This window comes from Mesitornis unicolor, unplaced genomic scaffold (assembly GCF_000695765.1).
Source record: "Mesitornis unicolor isolate BGI_N332 unplaced genomic scaffold, ASM69576v1 scaffold22201, whole genome shotgun sequence".
In the NCBI taxonomy this organism is placed as follows: domain Eukaryota; kingdom Metazoa; phylum Chordata; class Aves; order Mesitornithiformes; family Mesitornithidae; genus Mesitornis; species Mesitornis unicolor.
The window spans coordinates 1-24363 of NW_010163432.1; the positions used below are offsets into that span (position 1 = coordinate 1).

Consider the following 24363-nt stretch of genomic DNA (forward strand, 5'->3'; position numbering starts at 1 on the left):
TTTCCTTCAGCCAGTTCACAACCCACCTCACGACCTGATCATCCAGACCTCACTTCCTCAGTTCAGCTGCAAGGATGCTATATGAGACAGTGTCAAATGCTTTAATGAAATCAAGATAAACCACCTCACTACCAGCATCTCTCCACCTGGTTATGTCCTTGCATATGAGAATTTAGAATCAGAATGGTTTGGGTTGGAAGGGACCTTTCAAGGTCATCTAGTCCAATCCCCCTGCAATAAGCAAGGACATCTTCAAGTAAATCAGGTTACTCAGAGCCCTGTCCAACCTGACCTTGAACGTTTCCAGGGATGGGGCATTTACCACCTCTCTGGGCAACCTTTTCCAGTGTTTCATCACCCTCATCATAAAAATCAGTATGGAATACAGGATTTAGGACTGTGTATAGAAAAATATAACCTTGCAAAAATAGTTTAGATATGGGATCTTCAACCATTCTCCGAAATCACTGCTTTCTTAGTTCAGAAGAAAGACAAAATGCCATTTCTGTTAATAAACACAAGCTAGACTCACCAAAAATGCACAAAGCATGTAAAAACTGATAAAATATATAATGGCAAAATTGCTTCCACATGTGTATTCTTCCCCTGGATTATAATCAGATTCTGGATCACAGCGTTTTCCAGGCAAACATGCCAGCATGATTTCCTGCCAGGCTTCTCCAGTAGCACACCTTTATAGGGTCACAAAGATAAATTAGGCATTATTTGATCAAAATGGATTAAAGATGTATTGATTTGTTAAAGTCTGACAAAATACTTGAAACTGTACAAGCACAAATGTGGAGACAGATTGTGAACTTTTCAGAACAGGAACTAATCAAAAAAGTATAGAGCATGTTTCAGAAAGTACAAGCACAGATCTGACATTGCAGGCACATTTTATAAGGTATACTAATAAACCATAAAGGCTTGCATGTAAAAATTTGAACCTCAAACTGTGATTCACAAGTTAAATACTGCAGTGGAGCCGCTGTGTACAAAAGTGGTGGTATGTATGAAAAGCTGTCATAAAAGTTTAAAGCATTTATTTGTAAAACATGAATTGCCTTGAGGAAATGCTCGTCTCTAACCTGTGCTATTGCCTTTTTTTTTTTGCATAGTTGGATAATTTCTGTGTACAGACCCATGAATTCAAAAATTTAAAAGACAACTACACTTTTATGACATTTTTGGCCATGTTTGTTACCTAGTTTCAAAGGCAAAAGTTTTTACATGCATAAAGTGACTTAGATCTCATTGGGCGATGCCCGTGGTCTCAGACGAGGAACAACCTGCCAGTTTTGCCAACAAGCTTAGTACCAACGCATAGGAGCCAAGTGGAGTTACAGAATCACAGGCAAGAGAGCTCTTGAGCTTGTCACGTTTAGAAACATCCCTGTTCCATGTCATTCCCCCTCCTTGCTCCAGAACATTTTGGAGCACTCCTGGCAAATGTTTTCTCTCTTCTTTGGCTCTCTAGCGATGGAGATTCCATAATCCCACTACATCAAGATTTAGCTACCTTTGCCATCATAAAGTTTTGCTTACTCCTTATTTTTTATTTCCCTTCAAGTTACACCCTCTACTTCTTGTCACCTCTCCAGCAAATTTGAAGAAGTTTATTTATCTTTGCAACCACCTCTCATTTTTTCAAACTGTCATGCTAGCTGTGTTTCCAAAGATTGCAGTAAGGGCACAGCCTTTTTCACCTTTCTCAGCATCTACACAGTGATATCAGGGCCGACTAGGTTTGGGCTCTACCTGAAGACAATTACTCCACAAATGAGAAGTTTCACAATATTTGTAATGACTTCAGGTCTGTATCACCTGATTAGAACCCTGCTGTGCCACTGGACCCTCAGCACACAGCCACAGAGAGTATGTGCTTGTTACGCTAAATTAATTGCTTCTCACCTGCAAACACATTTTGAACATATCCACGGTACAAGAACGACATTTTTCATAGATCAGTGAAATGGGATGAATTAAGTAAGAGTTAAGGTTTACTCACCTGAAGAGAAGCAGCACTGCTTGGGGAAAAGTCTGAAAATTGTTGTTTCTGTTTATTTGATTGTTGTCCCTCATGGCCACTTTTCCAAATACCTATAATAAACCAAGACTTTTACTTTCATCCTAGTGACCTGTACTGTCAGAAGGTGTAGGCCTTGTAGTCTAAACTTGCTTCAGTATGCATGAAAAACTTTCACAAATACACTTGCTTTACTCCCTTTAGATTTTTTCTGATGATAATGTAAATGCAGTAAATTTATCACGCATACAAGATGATTCTTAATAATTTAATTTGGCACCAATAAACCATTATAACACTAATATATATTCCCGTATTTCAGATGAAAAAAATATTATTTGTTTTAAACTAGCACCTAGAGTCCTTTATTGATATTAAAGCCCTACTGTGCTAAATTTTGCACATACTTGCAGTAAGAAATAATTGCTGTCCTGAAAACCTCAAATCTAAATAATGAAAGAGATGCAAAGGCAGAAACCAAAGCACAGAGAGTCTGAACATCCTGTCTCATCAGCCAGAGATGGAAATTAGTTCTGTTCCTCAAAACTGTGGCAATTCCTTGGCCACAAGACCATTCTTTGTCCCCAGTAGAATACATTTATGTCCTCTTAAAATACAGTGAAGGCTGTTACTTAATTTAGAGAGATTAACACCATTATGCTCTGTATACATGTTCCTAGCCTGTAAGGACATTAAATTGCTTTTAGATAAATGATGAAGAGAAGCAAAACCACTGGAAGCAAAACCACTCTCCGTAGCATATTTCTTTTATTCATCCCATTTAATTAGAACCTCACTTGGTGTTGATTTGAAGAACCTTACAACTTTGAGAACAGAAGAGGACATCTGTAAATTTTTATGGAATGCAGAGCTATCCTAAGGCCATGCTCCTGAGGCACCTCCTCAGGCAAGCACTGGATCTCATGTGTGGCACAGAGGCTACCCTGCAACTCAAACCACGCTCCTGATCACAGTTTCATACCCAGTGCCTTTACCTGCAGCTTTCCTGCAGTCTGTGCAGTGCCCTCTCCAACTGCTGTCCCATCCTCCCACTAGAAAAGACTCAGCAGTATGAATTTTAGGAGAGTTTCCTGACAGGTTTCTCCTATCTAGCTATCTCCAGTTACAAAGACTGGAGAACCTGTTCTGCCCTCACAGCACTGCTGCTGGCATGAGAAGTGGCACCTTCACCCCAACCATACATTTTGACATTTCAAGTTACCAAAATCCTTTCTGTGCTTGTATGTCTTGTATATAGATCTACTCTTGATTAAACACAGACTCAGGTGTGCCTAAATCCTCAGCTAGAGTCTTTTCCTAGCTCTATTCTTCTCATATGGGAAAGACAAAAAAAAAAACCACCAAAAAAACTGGAGATTTAATACTCAATTCCCAAAACCAGTTTATAGTAAGAAAAAAGTAATGTACTCTTTCATACATTCATGCATAGGAATTAACTTTACAGTGCACAAAGATGAGTGGCTCTTTTCAGCAAACCAAGATACTATAAACTCACAGCAAGCTCTTCTCTTGCATTTTTTTTAATTTTCTGACTACCAAAATCATACTCAGATAAGGATTTTTTACGTTACTCTGCCTTATATCTAGCACCACTATCAAAGGAATGTTTCAAGAAGCACCGTAGCAAACAGGCCTCAGAGCAGCCAACACCATACATTTAATGCTAAAAAAAAATAAATCTATAATTACCTGCATTCCAATGACAGCATAGATGAAGAACAGCATGGCTATCAGAAGGGCAACATAAGGCAGAGCCTAGAAATGGGACACGTGCATTGTCTTTCAGTAGTTTCACACCATAATTTCAATTTACACTTACAAAAATACTTTATCTGTACAACACAGGCTTTTCCAAGGTTTTTCAATCCTATGCAAGTGCTTGAATTGTTGTTACCTGTCACTCTTAATATTCTGCTGCATACAATGAACAAAAGCTTCATTATAGTTTAAATTATTTCTGCCAGTAATCCAGGGGGAAAGAATCAGCTTCAGCAGTTTTTGATTTTCTTTTCATTACTGATTCTGACAAAGATACTTTCTTCTATAGTTAGAGAGTTCCATTAACTTCACATTCATCAGAGTTGTCAGAAGCAAGGCTTCAAGTATCTATTTGTTACACTTATGAAATCAGTTTTATATATAAACAGTAGATTAAATTAAATTACTTTTGTTGTCATCTAATAAAATATATGGAAGCATGAGACTTGTGTGTGTCAAGCCTATCCTATCCCTTTCAGATATACCAAATATTTTTAAATGAAGTACTGTAGAAATCTCATGGTAACAGCCAATATTATACAACAAAGAATGACCCTTGGATTCACTGAAGTAACTGCAGAAGTTATTTTGGCATTAGTATGCAAATACATTTAAATACGCCAATATTGATAGCATGAGTTTTTTACACTCTACACGGTACTGCTTCATAAAATTTGGTGTATAAATGGTTGTAATTACAAAGCATATCTAAATAAATGTTGCTAACCTGAAATGACTTAATAAATGTCCACAGTAAAGTCCTGATTCCTTCTCCTCTGCTAAGCAGCTTCACCAACCTCATCACCCGGAAGAGACGGAAAAAAGTGATGGAGATTCTAGCGCTGTCTTCAGAGTTCTGAAGAGCATCATGGAGAAGTCAAACCAAATACAAACTCAAACATGCAACACTTCCAGAAAAACAACATCAAATGCAAAGGTGGAAGAGGTAAGATTTGAAAATGTGTCTTGAATGTCTTTTCACCTTGATAAGCATGATATGAAAGGAAAAATACATGCTAAAAACACAGGACCTGTAGAAATGCTTCACACATCACATGCATTTCCAAGTTTTCTGGTTTGTTAATAAGGATCATACTGGGTTTGTTTGTAGTAGACTTGAATAGTACATTGACAATGAATGCAAACCACTGCATAACACCTTTGTCATAAGACAGTTATGAAAAATACAGAAAAAATTGGTGGAAAATAGACATGGTAAAAAGAATAAACTCAAGTAGAGGTAAAACCACTGGGGTCAATATACTAATCTTACCCCTGACTCATCAGTTGTGACTGTTTCAGTTGGCTTTGGCTTTAAGAAATTAAGAACATTAAATATTAAAATCAAATAAAATATTTAAAAAATCAACTTAACCATAAACAGAAGGAAGGACATTTTTCATTTCTAAATATAAACAAACATCTTTCAACTCAATATACTTCCTGAACAAAAAAATTAACATTCTTATCAAAACCTTCCCTTCAGCATTTCATGTTGGCTGACTCACTAAAATCTGTCAGTATAAAACATGTTTCAAACACTCAATGGAAAATAAATACAAAATAAAATAACTGCTCCTATGTAAACAGAACAAAATTAGCCATTGACTTCTACAGCTTGCACGAAATTGTGGCAGTAAGCCTATCTAAAACTCAAAGCTTTGGGATCAAACTTGCCTTTCAGGGTCCCTTTTTTGCTGTGCTCTTTTTGAAGATTAATTACTCGTTCACTGAAATCTAACCATATTCAAGTGATTGTGTTTTACATCACATCGAAAGCTCCCTTAAAGCAAAGTAATTCATTTGCGTTAACTCACTCATGATGAAGACGGGGTTTGGCAGTGATTAACAAGGACGGATTTTTCACTCTGCCAAAGTGACAGACATTTTTAGCACAGTCACATGAACCCTCCCATAGAGGTGCCAATGAGAAGGCAATACTTGCACTCTCACCATCTATGAAGTAGTCATACCTGAGCTGAGGTAACAGGATCAGGCAGAAAAAGGCCTTCAGTACTTGACTCTTTTAGAACAGATCTGTATGACCCGACGGAGCTACAGGTAGGAGAGGGCCACTCACCAACTTCTTATTCACAGAGCTAAACTCTGTGTCCTGTGAAGAAGGAACTCACTTCTCTCTCTCTCTAATGTCTGTCTGTCTTTGAAGAAACTGTCTCAGTATCCTAAATGGTCAGACACTTAGCAAAGCAGCTAGCAAAGCTTGCCATGGACAGATTCACAGCAGCTTCTTCCAAAACAGAATGGAAGCATCTTTAAAAAATTTATAGCACTAAAACAAATGGGATTCTGGATGTTAGATTCAAGCGATGAGTCTTACTCTTGTGCCTAAAATATCCTTCTTTTAAAGGGGCACCTTTCAACAATTATTGTCTCATAGAGCAGCAATAACCAGGATGCCTCCTCAGTCCTACTTCCAACACGTATTGGATGCACTCTCAATGCCATGCTTCACTGAGTAAAATCTCAAGTATTGCTGTTACCTAAGATGAAACTTGGTAAGAAGGAAAGGAAAAGAGAAGGAGCTGATTTACTTTTTTTGCAAATATAGAATATTTCTATATATATAGAATATTTCTATATATATAGAATATAAAGGTATCACAAGGAGAAAATGAGGTAAAAATAGCTGTTTGTTCAACTACATGTGATCTACGCATGTATACCTCACTGCTCTGCCAGGATACCAGTATTTTCTGAAACACAGTTTTAAAACTGTTTAAGGAATTATTACTAAATTGATGCATTAATCAAAGCTCAGATCTCCTCAATAGACATTGGTAAGCAGAGTATTTGTAAAATCAGCTGTAACATCTAAGATTTAAGCACTTATATAAAATATACAAAATATATGCTGTCAATGAAAGACACTTGCTGCAATAAAAATTCGCTGCATATTTCAACAATTTGAAATAAAAACACCAAACTATAGATTAAGGAGCAATTAATAATTACAAATGCCATAAATGCCAAAATATCACAAAACATGGAAACAGTCTTGCAAAGCTGTCTACCTACATCAATGAGAAACCTGTACTAGTGCACACAGACCCACGTTTGCCATTGACTTTTTGGTACAGAAAACAGTTTCTTCTTGTCTGCAACTTTTAAAGAAATTAGGGACACCACCTGAAATGTCCTATTAATCTCTGGTAACTGACTCATGCTAAGCTTGATATTGTCTTAATCAATGAGAGAATTAATTATTTACCATTCAATAATCTGTATCATCAAAAAATAAATGCAGTATTGGGCAGGTACAGAAGACATTGGATTACAGTATTATCACAAATTGACACACAAAAGAGTAGTAATTGCTGAGTTTTGCATTTGGGAGCTCTTCCCGCTAGCTTTTATAGGACAAGAACTGGGTCTCAAATAAGCTAGGAACAGTACTAGGAAAGCAACTTGTAATGGGATGAATAAGAACAGAACAAAGAAACTTTAGTCCTAAAGGTTTTTATTTCCAAAAGACAAAATAATGAGGAGTATGTATTCCGATTTGGTTATGAAGAAACCCTCACAAAAGGAAAAGTCAGTAAAAAAAATTTTACATATAACTATCTTAACTACTTATTTCTTACTTTTAAAAACACAGAGGTGAGATTACCATTACCAGCTCTACTGCAGGTGCACAAATTGAATGATGAGTGCAAAATCCCTCAACTTCTTTTTTTTCTTGTCTGAAGGGCACTGAATGTAGCTGTGTAGGCACAGGACTGTGTAATGCACACTTCTTTCATAAACCAGTGTTTCTCAGCATCTTTGTACTAAACAGTCCCTAACTGCCTGATCTGCTGCTTTTGGGAAGTGTTAGGATATCACATGTAAGAGACTATAAATTACGGACACTGGAAAGAGCAGGCCAGGAGCGAAAGAGGAAAACACTGTCCACAAAAAGTAAATTGTACAAAAATATGAGAGCAGAGATCAATGCTAGAAATAATGAAAACAAACTCCTAATACCAAAGGAATTTTTTTTCTACTGGAGCTGAAAATACCCAGTTCTGCCCATCATCAGCCAAGTGTTCTGGGTACTTACAATTTAAGGTGAGTGAATACAATTTTTTTACCCTCTGTGGCATTTTCCTCTGATAATGCTGCAGCTAGGTTTATATTATGAATAATAATTATAATGAAGCTAGTGTAGCGATATACCAAAAGAAAACATTACTCACACTTATTTATAAAGGAAATGCTCATCTAAGAGACAAAGTTAGTTAATGTTTATGTGACCACCTGTGGTCAAGCAACCTACCTGCAACCTCGTCTTTCCCCTCACCTTCCACTACTCATGTCCCAAACACTTGGGGACTGGCTGGTCATTATCATGATTTTTTGTCCCCTATGGGATTATGTGATTCCTGAGACAACAGAAGTGCCTTTTGGGATCACTGCTAGAAGTCTGGTAATGGGCACAGCTAGAATAAAGGAAGAGCTTCTGCTTTCCTTGCTTGGCAAATAGAGGTACTGCAACAAGGTAAGGAGAGAGACTGGCTTACTCCTACCTTCTGTCAGCCATGTGCCAGCTACACTGAGAGCTGAGTTCAGCAAAGCACTTCATAACTCTAATTTTAAGCCAATTCTTAAATACTTCAAATAGACAGTAATATACATTTTTTTTTCCCTCTTAATCAAAGTTCAACGCCACAGCTTTCTTCCCCAAACAATCCTAGCCCCAGAAAAGACTGACCAACGATGAACCTACATTTCTGAGTCTCTGACTAAAATGTTTGCAACCTGCTACCAATTTTGGTCAAGTGTTTATTGCTTTTCATGAAAAATTTAGCACGTTTCCTCAACAGTAACTCCTCATTACACTCTTCATATTGCAACAAAAGTTCCAAATAAATTTTCTAACTGAAAAAAAACACAATATCAAAACTTCAAACAGTGTGAAACAGATTGCATCATGCATTGGAAGCAAACTTCCAACAAACGTTGGAAGCTCTGTGTTTAAGAAAAAATAAACAAGGCAAAAACCAGTGAATATTAGTATGAGGTGTTGGTCAAATGCTTCTTTTTTACAGATTGTGCCAAATGGTATGAGAGGATGCCAAAATAAATGAACACATAATGATGATGTAATAATGATTACAAATATAGAAGAAAACATCTGAGTTACAAATACATATGATGACAATAACATATATAGGAAAGCATTCATGTTGCCAAAATATCTTTAGAAATGTGTAGTGTATGTGTGTCTGAGTGTGTGTGTGTGTATATATATATGTGTGTGTGTGTACACACAATTTGTTCAGCGAATAATTACTGGAATTCAAATGTGCTAGCAAGTCATTTTCTTCATAGTCTTATCAGTGGTCTCTATATTTCCTGTTCAACATGAACCAAATGCTCCTATACATAATTCAGTAAAAATTTTGAATCAATGAGAAGAACCCTAGAGTAGATAAAAAGATATCTTTTCCCTAGTAAAAGATGTATTTAAAACCCCAGTTTCATAACTAACATGTTGATGGCATAGGGTATGATGATGATAATATTCAGTTGTGCAATAAAGTAACTAAATTATTGGTATGAACACCTTCATGAAAGCAGCTCAGAAATTTACTTCTATTTCCAAATTCAATATCTCAAGACAATATGGATTTCATATTGCAATAAGACTTCATACTAACAAAAGCAAAGCCATATGAGAATGTATTTTTCTGACCTATCCTTTGCAAAAGTCTACAAAATGTATTAACAACATTTAAAAATATCAATTACTAGCAACAACAACAACAAAAAACAGTTCTAACATACGATACTGACGCATAAAGTGGGATTTAAACTGAATTGCAGTGCTTTTGCTCAAAATCAGAATCCAGAATCTCTTACAGGAGGTTTTTAATCCACTCTGAACAAGCAAGATCAGTTGTCCCATCCGTTACTAGATGAGTGGGCAAATACGTACAAATAAGTACTGGCCCTCCCAGCACACACTGCGCCAGCAGTCACAGAAATAGAAAAAGCATCCCACTGTTTGCAAGTCAACATTATGCACCACATAGTGCTGACGTGGTAATAATGATGCTCCTTCCTGCCAGATGGCAGAATATCCAGTTCTGGCTTTGTGAAAGACTTTTTTGATGTATGTGCTACTGACCGCAGTGAGTTGTTACAGTGGTGTAAGCACCGAATGAGCCTCGTGTGTTTCCAGGGGTGATTCCAGCCAAACAGGCCTTTCTGAGGGGCTCAAGAGGAACCAGCAAAGAACTTGAATTTTATGTAACTTCAAGCATAAAATAAGTCCCATAAAGACTGCATTAAATGTTTGCACAAGAGGAGAGGAAACTGAACTCTCCATTATTTTCTCAACATTTTGGCAGCATTTGAATATTAAAAAAAAAAAGTGGATTAAAACTTTATAACTACTGCTGCAACAATGTGAGCATGCCTCTAAGTCATCCAGTGCTGGTCATCCAAATGGTTTCTGAGCTGACAAATGTGATAATTTCTGTACAGTCAGGCCAGATTGAAACTTGTCTATTACTTTCATTTAAGAACTTACTCATTTATTCAAAATTTATTTCCAATTTATTTATCTCATTGTCCTAAGTTAGAGATGGCCATCTCTCGGAATGGACTCACAATCGTTACTCAGCTTTTTTAATTGAAAAGGAACCATTTTTATGACCACACAAGAACTTGTGTGTCATGTAAAACTTTCCAAAAACAAAAGGTTACAAAACCCCAAAGTAATTATATAGGTTTTAGTAGTGTTTTTATTTTTTTATTGCTATGCCATATATATATTTACTTATACTTGCCTCTAAAAATTTCTAAAAATAAAACGAACATGAAAACCAATTAGGTTCATAAAATAAGAACTGGTTAAAGGAAGGGCTATTAAATGACAGAGTAAATGAAAAACAATGAAAATTAAAACAATCGTAGAAAATAGTGTATTGCCAAAATATATGTTGCTCTGAGGTTGTTCATTTCTAGAGCTAGTCACTGATCCTTGAGGATGCTGAGCAGTCCTGTAAATTCCTGAACACATTAAACACTGATTTTCACAGGCACCAAAAATATTCAAAACACAGTAATTTCCTGGATTATATGTGAATGAGAGGTTACTGGATCAGAAGAATCAGCCTCAGGGCACCATATATGTTATTATAAAATGTTTTAAATATAAGAAAAGAAGCAACAAAATAAAGAGATGACACTTAATTTCCAGAATTTAATACTGAAATCAAGGTGATACGTAACTAGAAAGTCCAACCCACTCTCTTGAAAAAAATGGGTCAGATACAAACATGTTATATACTACAACAATGTGCTGGCCTTTGGAATGAGTCTAAATGTACACAGCAAGGCTATCGGAACGATGCCGAGTTGTTTCCACAGCATGAGGCAATTATATATGCAAACATACGAGAAAGTTTAGTTCATCTTGAGTACATTATTTTAAGCATTCACATTCAAGTATTCTTTTACACTGTCCAACTCAGATGGCTGTTGCCATGCAGTCAGAACTGCAACAAGATCTGATTTTACATTAGCGCTAGCAGTTTACACTGTTTCAGATCAGCCCTCAAACAAGGCTGAGCTTCTTCAGTTTAAGAATTTTCTACAGTGGGTTTTCACAGGTCCCGTTTCAATCGTGCTTGAAATCCCATTGAAATCAAATCCTTGTTAGCATCTTAGCAGAGCTGTAGATTTCCCAGGCTCACTGCCAGTGTTAGAAAAAAGTACAGGTGGAATGGCACAATTCAGAATGTCGAAAAAATGTTAAGAAAAAGATTTTAAAATACTGAATTTGGAGCATAGAAATTTAGACAAAACTAATGAAATAGGAATAACTCAGTAGAATCAAAACAATAAAATTAATTAAAATCTAAGAAATTTCCCTGGACACCCTGCATATTCACTGTTTCATGTTGAAAATGGGAAATCAAGCTCAGAAATATATTGATACTGTAATACATTAATGACTTGCACAAACAAACCACAAAAAAGTGGAAAAGACCAGAAACAGGCAATACGTAGTACACTAACAGTCTGCTGTGCAGTAACAGAAGACATCAAACATGAGCCTTTTTTATCTAGTGAGTATTGCATGAAAAGCTAAGAAATGACAGTGCCAGCTGCTGGCTGTGGTGTGTACTTTTTCCTGAAGAAAACTGTCTCCAGAATATTTTCAGGACAACTGTGTGAATTACTAAAATGACAGTGTTCTTCCCAGCTGAACACTCAGCAGTGATCAGTTACAAGAAATGCTGTCAACACCATCCATACAGTGCTAAATAAATACCGGGACATCATCTACTGTCATAGAAGTACATTTGAGATATTTTTCAGTCTCTTCACAATCAAGTACATTTTGCAGTTGTTACAGAAAGCTATTCTAAATGACTGGTCTTTTTACACTCCTCAGATATTACGCTTGTCTACACCAGCACTACTATGAATGGAAATAGTGGGCAAACTGTAAATACTTGAGCTGAAAGTCTAAATCCAAACTTTTATGGAAAAAACCCCAACCAAATAAAACCAAACAAAAAACACAAACCAAGGAAACAAAAACCAATTCCCAAAACAAATTAGAGGTAGCTTTTAAAAAATCTGCTTCATGAACTGTAATTATACTTTGAGAAATGTCTCAGTGGAACATTGCATTTCTGTGCTCCCTGTCAGCTCAGGTGCCTTCAGTTCACAGATCCATCGCCCACTCAGAACTGAGCCAAGTCCATCTGAAATCTAAGGGTCAGACTAAGGTCCTTCTGCTCACACATTATCACACCACTCCTCCATCGTTCCTTCCAGTGATGCAGTGAGTCATGAGATTCTTGTAGTTTAACATAAAATCAGGAAGGAATTTTAAAGTGAATCAGCTGTAAAATTATTTTGATTGTGTTTAATCTTTGAGATGGCAGTGTAGGATTTGCAGCTTTATAAAGAAATCTGAAGTCTTTAATGAGGGCTAATTGTGTATGCTTGAAGATACTCTGCCATCTTAAAAAAATCTAAAAGAATACATTTGTTTTCTATATTTGGTTGAAATGCATTTACAATAGGTATTACTATGCTTACCAAATAGATGAGAACCAAAAAAGATTAAAAACTATATACATTACTATTTCTCAACAGCAGCTACTGCCACTGGTTGATGCTGTCTGTGCCAATGCAAATATGCTCTGCAGGGAGAGCTGTGTGGGCACAGAAGCAGCAGCAGCAGTCTTATCCACTCACGTCTGCCAATACTTTGTGATCAGCACCACATCCAGCCAACCATGAAGTCCCCAAACTCTTGCAGAAACACAGCTCATGTAGCTATGGGGGCAAGAAGGGCTCTGGGCAGTGGCTGCTTAAGCTCATGGAGATGCCAAAAGAAATCCTTCTCAAACCATGGCCTCAATAGAGACCAGCCTGACTGCTGGTGTGAACAACATGCTGAAAGCCAAAACCGGTGTTCTAGGCAGATCTTATGCAATTTGTTTTGGTTTTGGTTTTGTTTTAACTCATTCTGGAATACCTGGAACAGATCACAGTTTTTTTATTGGAATAATAATTTCTATTCCATGCTCCTGGGCAACTTTATTATCCTGGTATTCACAGTTCCAAATCAAGGTACTGGATAAATGGAGTAAAGGGTATTGTTTCTACTACTGACTGAAAAGAAACCATTTGCTAATAAAATCCACCAGGGCAAAAGAAAAAAGTCTAGCAAGTTGCTTATAAAAAAAAATTAAGAGAAAAGGAATGTTATTAACCAGCTCATAAACTGTGACTACTGTAGAAAAGCATGCAGGCTAAATATCTTAAAAACCAAAAAGAAAACTCAAAGAAAACACAAGCAACTAATTATATCTACAGCTTTCTCTGATTCATCTATTCGTTCATACAGGGAAAATATGCTAATATTTGGGATCTGCTGCATCATGGATGTTTCTGGAAATCTGGATTCTGAGGATGACAAACAGGTAAGATCTTCAGCAGGTGGAAAATGCTGACCTCACTGGCTGAGTCGGTGCGCTCCCTGAGTGGCTGGGTTGGATCCAAGTCTCACCTTCCGCAGACTCCCTTTTTGAGGTCTCAAGAAGCATTAGAGGGAAGAGGCACTTTTCTCTGAAATTTTATTTTGACTAGTTAAAGAAATATGTAAGTATGGGAAGCACCTGCGTATCTGCTACAGAACTGGTATGTATTTTGTTATCTTTCATTTATAATTTTTGTGATGCAGAGTTCCTTGTTAAAACCATCAGGTCAGATAGAAAACAGGCAAAAAACCAGTAAAGGAAAGCGATCTTTCTGTTGTTCAAACACCTGTATGTGTAATGGCCAAGGTAAAAATTTTAGTGAAAAGACGGAGTTTTCCAAGTACTTTAAGAGTAATTCAAATTTTAAAAACATTTACTGCAGAATGGGAAAAAGCAAAAGGAATAGGAAAAAATACTCTATTTTCCACAGCACAGAAAGCTTTACTTTCTCTATGAAACCTTCTTCTGTTACCGCACGAGATATGAGATATTTTAGCATCACGCTAAAAACCAAACCTCCCACAGAAAAAAAAACATTATTTGTTAAACTGAGCCATGAAAACAGCTTACAGAATCTACAATTATCTTGGTCAAGATACCTACAAAAACCACTGGGCTTAAAGTAAAATCATAACAGATGCTTAATTCCTTTTTTATACATAAAATGTTTTAAATATTTTCTGTACATATACAGAAAAAAATACTTCTCATTTTCTCACTATGCTGTGTGCATGTGCAAGTATATGGGTATAGAGATTTATAATAACAGCTTGTACAAACATCTACATCAATGTCTCAGTCTTTGATTCCAGGTTAAAGCATACTTTTCTAAAAAGGGATTTTGGGGAATGAAGTTTACATTTTCTGTATTTCTTGATGACAGCAATTACTTTTTAGTGCATGAACAGTTGCTACTTACATTAACTTCTGTTATAGCAATATCAACGACGCTACCAACAACAATTAAGGCATCAAAAGTGTTCCATGCATCAGTGAAATAGTGCTGTTAGGACAAGCATTCAGCAGAAAGAGAGCGAGAGAAAAACACAAACAGAAAAAGAGAAGAAAAGGACAGTGTTATAACACAGAAACACGCTAGGCTTCTCTGATGTACCACTGTACAATCTAATCTTTCCCTTTCATAGCTAAAAAATATTGGTAGATAAAAAGGCTATTTATTTCCTATATCAACATAATTGGCCTATGACTGGTCTGTGCTCAAACTTTAGAAACATCAGATCAAAATCTGTGACTTGTCCAGATGATGGAAATAGTGGGGAGACAGAGAAAGAGAAGTAGGGACTGGGGAAAGTAAGCTGGGGTATACTCACATCAGCTTCACTGAGAACGACGTCTACTATGCTGCCAATAACGATGAGGGAGTCAAACGTATTCCAGGCATCACTAAAATAGCCCTGAACAGAGCAGGCAGGGTGCAAACGTTTGTGATTACACATGAAATGTCAAATATTTGCATACTTCTGTTTAGTTTTGCATAAACAGAAATTAATTAAACAAAACCTGTGGTCTAATGAGAAAATAAAACAAAACAAACAATATTGCCTACTGAAGGAAAAGCAACATATATGTGCATGTGTGTGTATATATATATACTTTATATATATACATGTACAGACACAGACAGACACACACGCGCGCACACACACAGAGTACACATGCATAATACACCATTGTATAAGCACAATGTTGGCAAGCAAGCCATCATCCAAAACTTATTTTGGACTTCTAGCAAGGCTGAAAAACTCTGACACATATACCTGTTCAAGAATGACAAAACTCCTTTAATATTTCTACAAGCCCAAGCCAATTGAAACCTCCTTAACATGAATGACTTGATGGTAGTCCTATTTAGGCAAATGATAAAAATATTCAAAGTGTCAAAGCTCATCACTGGTTAATCATGCACAAATGTGGAACTGTGAATAAATATTAGACAATCGACTTAATCTTCTATTAATAAACTAGGTTTCTTATAGGAACTCACACTACATTTGCAGTGAGGGCCTGATTCTGTAACCAGTGAAGTCAGTGTTAGGAACCATAGTAACCTGAACAACTTCTTCATGATTTTAATGCAGCCAGTCCAATGTTTGAAAACTCTTTCTCATAAACTGCTTAGCCACTCCTCTGAAATTTTATGGTTTTAAGTTTCTTCCCTATGTGTATATGTTACTGGCACACTGCTGCAAATGGTTATGAAGTGCTATCATTCAATCAGCTGTCTACTGGCATCAAAACTGCATGTTTGGGCAAAAAGATATTTCAGAAGATACACATTCATTCTGCTTTCCTGTCAATGAATTTAAAAATACTAAGTCAGCCACTACTGAAGCTCTAAAAAATTAACTTAGCAAAAAGTTTAAAATGAAATGTGCGCTAATCTAACCTTATGTCTAGTTACACTTCTTATTACACTGTTTACTATAAGATGATGTTTTAGCTCAGTAGTTTAAGTTGTTATAGGTGATTTTAGCACAAAAAAGCAAAATCAGCTACAATTTTTTTGAAACTGGTCAATATTTTTCTCAACATTTTAAACTGGTAGAGTTTCTAGTAACTTCACAGTTTTAAGGTTACATTTGAGAGCATCATTATTTGGAAAAAAAACCCCAACTAATTTCATGTGGAAATTTGCTCTTGAAGACTATGAGAGCACTGTTACAGAAGACGACAGCTCTACAGTGCATTCCAGGCAAGCAAGCCTTGAGCAGAGTCGGGAAAGCCTCATCATGTTGCTAATGCTCTTTTAGCCCTTTTAAAACACAAGTTACTATAATCATTCCCTCATTTAAGGAAGCGACTGCAAGAGGAACCTAGATCAGAGTATAATTATCACTACAGCCCTTTGTGCCACATGCTTTGGTTCTTTGGGATTAATCATCAATTGCAGTCCCGGGGCAAAAGCCGATATTGATGGTGTGGCCTCCTGAAGAAAAGCATCCATTCCAGAGAGCTCCTGTACAATTCCCTATCACTCCTTCCTTACTCATCCTGCTTCAGAAGAACAAGCCATTCCCAAAGTTTCTATTAAAATCATGCTGAACCACCTCAACGATACTGAATTTTATAAGCCTAAAGAGATTAGCAGCTGCCAACTTCAGAAGGGGAGCTACTCTCATAATATTCTCCCTCATCACACATATTCCCTATTTCTCTTATTTAAAAGAAGTACCTTTCTTGTTTTCAAAATAGCAGTATTTCTATATTCACATTACTGGCAAACAGATAATCAGCACAATCCTGAGGTGTGCCATCCATCTTCCTCTACAACAACGGGAACCGAAAAAAGGTCCTCCAAGTAAAGGTAAATTTCAGCTATAGAAAAAGTGACTCTACGAGACATGCTACAATATAAGGCACTGGAATAACAAATTCACATTTTGAGTCAATACAGCTAAAATACTAAAATAAATGTGTACATTTAATTATTTTATGAAACCTTTTCCATCAGTAAAGACAAATATTGTTCAAAGTAATATGTAAAGCAAAAGCATACAAATAAACAAAAAAAACTAAGAGAAAATAAAGATGGTTTTGGAAAAGGGAGGAATGGACAAGTCACAGCAAATAAACATCATGCAAGTAAGTTGTTTTCACCACTGCAATGACCCAATATCAATTAACTTACTAGCCATCTTTCCTTTTTTCTTACAAAAATCTGATGCAAACGACACGGAAAATCATTACAAGTTTAAGTAACAGCTAGCTATCATGATGCTGCACATAAGGTATGTGTTGATGTATTATTTCAGATTTCATAGCTGTGTTTTGTTTTCTACTGTACTAAACCATACTAAGTAACAGATTTTAGCAAATATGAAGAACAATGTGGAGAAAAAAGGCCTGCTCTTTTAACCTACATTATGAAAAATTTGTTCATTGAGAAATGCTGAAGGATAAAATCACAAATCCTGGGGAATATGTAGGCATAAAGAGTTAACACCAAAATATTTTTCTATAGATCTACCACATAAGTATTTTAGTCCTTTTAGTACTTTAATTGAGATGTTTAGGGCCTCATTCTGCAAAGTACTGTGTGTTCCAATCTCCCAGTCAAGAAGTGGGCCAGACACTAAGCATCACCTTTAACATCTATCACTTATCCAAGTTGTATATTTGAAAGCCAGAAGGCAGTCTGCAGTACCTTGGTTTTAAACAACACAACGTCATAGTAAGAGTATCAATAATTTATAGTAGCCTTGATTTTGCATGACCAATGAAACCAAAAGGTCACAGTTTTCATGGGATTTTTGTCAACATATTAAGGGGACACTGTCAAGCAGATGAAATAAAACTAACATGTTTTTATCTATTATCTTTTTACAGAGGGAGTAATGGGTTTTTTTATTTGATGCTTTAGGTATCTTTGAAATAATTTTTAAACCGCCCAAAATTAATAAATAAAAGAACCTGTCGATTCTGCCAGACTAGACTAAGAAACCCGCCAGTGACACAAACATAGAGGAAACGAATCAGTCTTTCCTCACGAACCCTGAAGCAAAACATTGAGTTCTAGATTGTTCCTACTATTATTAAATCTTAATATGAGCTAAAGCAATTAATTGTTGTTTTAAGCATATACGTAGTTTAAAATTTAGATCACTACAAGACATTCACATTCTGCTTAGGACTGCTGGTTGACTCGCTGTTATTAATGAACTATGTAATATATGAGCTAACGCGCGTTTTGTTAAAGAGTATCTGACAATGTAAAAAGTTACAATCTTCAAGGAATAACAGGAACAACTTTAAAGATATCTAACTCCTTTCCCTTCTTACTAATTAATCTCTGCCAAAAGTCTAATTAATATAATGGCCTTTTAACCTTGTCCTGTTAATTAACAATTTTAAGGTGTTCTGCATCTATGGGGGAACAAAATTCAGGAAAGGAGGACCTTTTACTACCAGTGTAGTACTAGCCCTTCTATCTCTCAAGGTTCAGATCCAGGGGCGTCTCACAGTAAAAGCATCCAATCAGATAGAAAACATGTTGCAACAAAAGTAAAACTCAAATTGTACAAAGTCTTAGAGACCAGTATTAAGACACTGCATTTGATAACAAGTAGGAAGTCCATAATACAAATGGAGCGCTGTGATTTATACAGTCATGATCAGACCAATATATTTTGCATTAGCTGCTATTTCTGACTACAGTCACAAGTGCATGGAGAACCATACAAGGATTCACAATCTTCTTTCGAAGAGCAGATGATAAAATGCAGCAAATTCTTTTGAAACTTCAGTGTGAAACACAGATATAGAACAGGAAATACAAATCAGGAAACACAACCAGTATACTCATGACACTGAGGTCCCACATGTCTGAGCTACCTCCTCTGGGGCCTCATATTGTGTTATATTTAATGTGAAATCCTTGGCATTTAATTAAGATAGGTGACACAAAAATACAAATAAATTCATTAGAAAGGTACAATGGACTGGACAGTGCAGAGCAAGACTATGGGAGTGGGTAAGCATTCACCCAGAACTCCACACTTCACATCCCAACACCAGAACTCATACGATGTATGATTTGTTTACTTCTGCAGGCAAATACAGGCTAGCTTTCAACCAAGTAGCTCAGGCTCCACAGTAAAGCTCGTGACTAAATGCAAGCTGAATAAATAGTTCTGAAAAGCTGGAAAGTAGTTAATCATCTGCTCCATGCTGAGTTCTGGACAGCCATGACTATGTTGCTTGTTTAAAGCAGGAATAAGATTGCCCACACAGCCTAGAGTCATCCAGTTCACTACTTAATACCAAAAAAAGGGCACAGTTCACAGCCAAATACAGATGCAGATATCCTGATTACTTTAAAAGAGGAGCAATGGAGAAACACCATCCTTAGATGGTGAGATCAGTAAACTTCAAATGGCGTGACTGGCTTTTTTCAATACATACATAATGAGCGAATTACACTCATGCTAATGTATGAATTACATAGATATAGGCTCAGAATGAACATTGATTTCATTGTACTGAAAACAAAACTGAGTTTAGTTTTTCTTTATTAACTCTTGCACTGTCATAAATGGGGTATGAGAACTGAACAAAAAGCCTGCACTGTCAGTGTCTGACTTTCATCTTTTTTTCAATTAGTCATTATAGTTATCAGTTTCTCTTGCAAACCTACTTTTGAAAATGTGTCTGCATTATTCATTTTGACAGTGTCCCTTTAAGGCAAGGAATCAACTGCTCACTGTGGGGCTTTCTACCAAATAGCTTGTATGTATAACTGAAAACACAGAATTCTAAAAAGGCTACTGAATATGCAAATTACGCATGTGTATGTTTGTAGTACTTGGCTATATTTGCTAAATAAAGAAATAATTTTGCATTTTAGTATAGGAAATAAAGCATAACACACAGGTCTTTACTGGAGACTAACTTAGTGTAAAGTTACGAATGTTGTGCCATGAATAGCAGAAATGGCAATGCTTGTAACAGAAATTTTTTATCAAATTTACAAATGGACATTTCCATTATCTCAAAATATTTCTGATCTCATCAACCACCTGGTCGTATTTTTTCTGATATCTGCATTTAATTTCCTGGAGTTACATTTATACTTACTATCAGATTAACATTTCTATTATGATTTCACTGATAGATAAACGTGGGAAATGTGGGTTCTTTTTGTTCTTTGAATACATAGCTAGCGTGAAACTTACGTTACACTTAATTCCTGTGGAGATGACCTAGTTAAATCATATCTAAAACTTACCTTGGGTTTGAATGCAATCAGTTTCAAAACCATTTCAACAGTGAACACTCCTGTGAAAACCATATTCATAATGTCCATTGCATCATTAAAGAGCTTAGACTGTCCATAGTGCTGTGAATGAAAAAATATAATACTTTTAGAAGTAAAGGCTTCAAAATATTAAGTGCAGTATGTCAGTCACAGAGTAACACATATTGTGTAGGAGTGACTTTTTTAAGAGGATACACTGCATGCAAGTTTACTGAAAAAAGTAGAATGGTTTTGTAAACTGAATTTGAACCATTCTTTTTCTTATTAAAATTTGAAGTACTAAGGAAAAGAAAGAGACAACTTGGCAAAGTAGATAAGAGGAGTATCTCATGAAGAACTGCATACATAATGTAGAAAAATTAGAATAAAAATATATATACACACAAAAAAACCCACACATGCAAAAATACACAGAGGTATATATAGATATATAGCTAATATATGAAAACATGTTTGTGTGAGGTTTGCATTATCACACAGTATTGCCCATATATTAAGTTTTTAAAACTTCTTCAGAAGATAGAGAAGATAGAAATATCTCAGAATGGTTTGGGTTGGAAGGGACCTTTAAAGATCATCCAGTCCAACCCAACCAAATATGGAGTAGTACATATACAAAATAAACACAGAACAAATACGGAAACTACACAGAGGTGAAGTGATGCTTAAAGACACTGCATAAAGGAATGTATGAGATAAAAGAATCTAAGGCGTTGTGAGAAATGTTTGCTAACACAATTAGATCTTTATGTTCCTTCAGATTTTCTTGTACATGGATTGTTTTGGGAACACACATATAAAATAAGTTCCGTTACACTGTAGGTACAAAATAAAGCTCAAAGAGCTTGATAAGGTTAGGAAGATCTTTGTTTTAAACAATTTAACTTCAAAGAACTGATGAACAGATTAGAACGTGTCACAGAAGACTACCATGATCAGAGGTGGGTTTTTTGTGGCTATGTTTTGTTTTGTTGGGTTTTTTTTTAATTTCACTTCATAAAAAATACAGGTTGCCATAAATGAAAGGCATTATATCACCCGTTCCTTCACTGCAATTGATGTCAACAGCTTCAAAAGAACAGTTTTCCTACCTGCATAGCCAAGCAAAGTGTGTTCAGCATGATGAGGACAAACATGATGTATTCAAATCCAGTAGAATTCACCACATACCAGAATTTGTACTGGTAAGGATTTTTTGGAATATATCTACGAAGTGGACGTGCCTTCAAGGCATATTCTACACACTGACGCTGTAAAAGCAAATACATCAAAAATTATCAGTCTACACTTAACAGTTAATCAACTGATAATATAATTAGTAAGTGCAAATTGTTAAATACAAGTCTTAAAAACAGGCAGTCTAGGTCCTTGATACAGAGGTTTTATTATTAAGTGTTAATAATAATCAAGTAAACAATCAAGTAGTTTACCAATCCTCACTTGGTTATTTACAACTGCATCTAACCATATACACTACCTAGCCACATACAAAGAATAAAATAATGCTCATGGAAATTCTGAAGTGCTTCATCTTCATGCAGTGTAGTCGCATACAGTAGCACACTGCAGAGTGTATGTACGTATATGTATAGCATACAGCATGACTATTAATTCATCTATAAGTCATGCTTTGTCTTTACTAAGTTTTCAACCACCAATGTAACTGCATAGCATAAAAATCCTAGAGTCAGCAAAATAAATACTGAGGGAAAGTTATTTTTAATAGTTCAGTTAAATTGCCTCAGCAAGATCATGTCACATACGTAGGAAGATCATGGATTAATCTCCTACTCTATTAGTGCCTGAAATCTTCCACTTGTCTTTTGAAGAATGCTTATAAAAGCTGACTGGCAGGGCACCAAACGCAGAAAGAATGCTAGTCAAAGTTTCATGCTTAATGTTGTTTCAATTAAGTGTGTTACAGTTGGACAAGAGCATCTCAAAAATCATGACAGGTAACTGATGAGTTTCTCAGCCAAAGGATTAAACAGGTTTTTTTTACTTGCATCTGAATATGCCCTGTGAATTTCTAATTAGTGGTGGGGAGGAGGGAGGGAGAGTAGAACATTTTGAACACTTTCAGACTATTCAGAAGACAAAACTTATTTTCCTGTTCTTACTGTAAAACTCATCTCTGCCTATGGATAAGATGGCGAGTGCTGAATTATTCTTGACATGAGACCAGCAAGTGAGATACTAAGAAGCTATGAAGCTTCCTGTAACATCTCTCGCCAATATGAAAGACCAGTATGTTTGGCTTAGTGAAAGAGGAACATACAATCACCTGAATACCAGCTGACAGTATGTACCAATTCCATTTCTTTACTAAGATATGTGTTTGGTGCCCTCTTCCGACCCAAAGCAGAAAGGAAGCTCTTCATGAATAAACAAAACAAAACAAAACAAAAGAATACTTCCAAAAGTTAAGTTCATTATTTATTTTAACCTGATTTTTGTCCAGCTCACAGTTCTTATACTCTTGTTCTCCCTGTTCTTGGAAAGTAACGATCACAAAACCAACAAATATGTTCATCATAAAGAAAGCAATAATGATGATATAGATGATGAAAAAAATGGAGATCTCCACTCTATAGTTGTATACAGGTCCTACATTCTCGCCATTTGAATCAATGGCTTTGTATAGCAGCCTGAAAAACAAACAAAATTTTATCTTTATTAGCATTAAAATGACAAAAGAGAGTAAAATCTGCAGACTCAGAGGACAGATTCCAGAAATGGAATCTGCTGTTTGCTGTTCTCTTTTTCTATTACTGACAGTGCTTACAAGCATATTGAAAGCAGAAGAACCAGACCACACAATGTTCTATGTTTTTTCCCAAAAGAATCAAGGTAATGACCAGATAGTTGTATCTTTCATTCTCCCCACCACCTCCTCCTACACGTAAAGCTATCCTCTAAGACTTCTCATTTAAGGAAATAGCGTGTGGTAGTTTGCTCTTCCTGGGCACTTCCCATGCAGTGTACTATTGCCTGATTTTGGAGTAAGAGTTTTACTTAAAAGCCAAAAAATTTCATTCTAGTATTAAAGGGCGTCAATGGATAAACATCTAAAATTATTACTTCTATCAGAGCTAAGAATAGCTCAATATATAAAAAGTAGCTGAAAGATTAGGAATCGAGCAATATAAAAAGAAGTTTGCCCTTTGTAGATAGAGGTGAATGAAGAAATACAGGAAAAGAGCACAGATTCCAAAGGATAATACATTTTTTCCTTCCTCTATTAATAAGTTTTTGTGCCATTACTTAAGACTGCTTTGTTGCCCCAAAATGCCTGGTAACTGATGAAGAACTGTTCTGGAAAATGTAACCGTTTTAACAACGCTGTGAGAACATGGAGAATCCACTCACGCTGGCCAGCCTTCAAAAGTGGATACTGTAAAAAGGGCCATCATAGCTGACAAAACGTTATCAAAGTTGAAATCACTGTTTTGCCAGACCCTCTCTCTGACCACTGGATTATCAACATCTCCATCTTTATAAACGATGTATATCCCTCTGTAGGAAAAAAAATGAATTGTTATTAGTTAAATATTAAATCAGCGTCAGGGTTACTCAATGCTCTGTTCAAAACAGTGTATTTTACTCCCTCCCTAACCTTGTTTTATTTCCTTGCTAATCTGTGATTACTGGTGGATTTAAAATGGTAATTCCAGTTCACACAAACCTAAGTGGCCTGCCCATATCTGCTACAGTTTAAATTATTAAAAGTATAATATGCCGTTCTTAGGTCAAAGATGTTCTCACCGGCA

At 36.0% G+C, this 24363-nt stretch overlaps 1 protein-coding gene across 1 annotated transcript in view; it reads right to left on the reverse strand.

Moving 5' to 3' along the window:
• Positions 1–532: 532 nt before the first annotated feature.
• The window catches only part of LOC104548065 (voltage-dependent L-type calcium channel subunit alpha-1D), a gene marked incomplete at its 3' end in the record, with an annotated part of 46862 nt that continues 23031 nt past the window's right edge, over positions 533–24363 (reverse strand). Inside the window, exons 16-27 of the mRNA XM_010193977.1 lie at positions 24279–24300; positions 23963–24107; positions 23040–23241; positions 21685–21843; positions 20564–20674; positions 17468–17497; positions 15150–15233; positions 5082–5120; positions 4536–4664; positions 3740–3805; positions 2012–2103; positions 533–692 (exon numbers count right to left, since the gene is read on the reverse strand). Coding sequence (XP_010192279.1) covers positions 533–692; positions 2012–2103; positions 3740–3805; positions 4536–4664; positions 5082–5120; positions 15150–15233; positions 17468–17497; positions 20564–20674; positions 21685–21843; positions 23040–23241; positions 23963–24107; positions 24279–24300 — 1239 coding nt within the window. The remainder of the gene's footprint in view (positions 693–2011; positions 2104–3739; positions 3806–4535; positions 4665–5081; positions 5121–15149; positions 15234–17467; positions 17498–20563; positions 20675–21684; positions 21844–23039; positions 23242–23962; positions 24108–24278; positions 24301–24363) is intronic.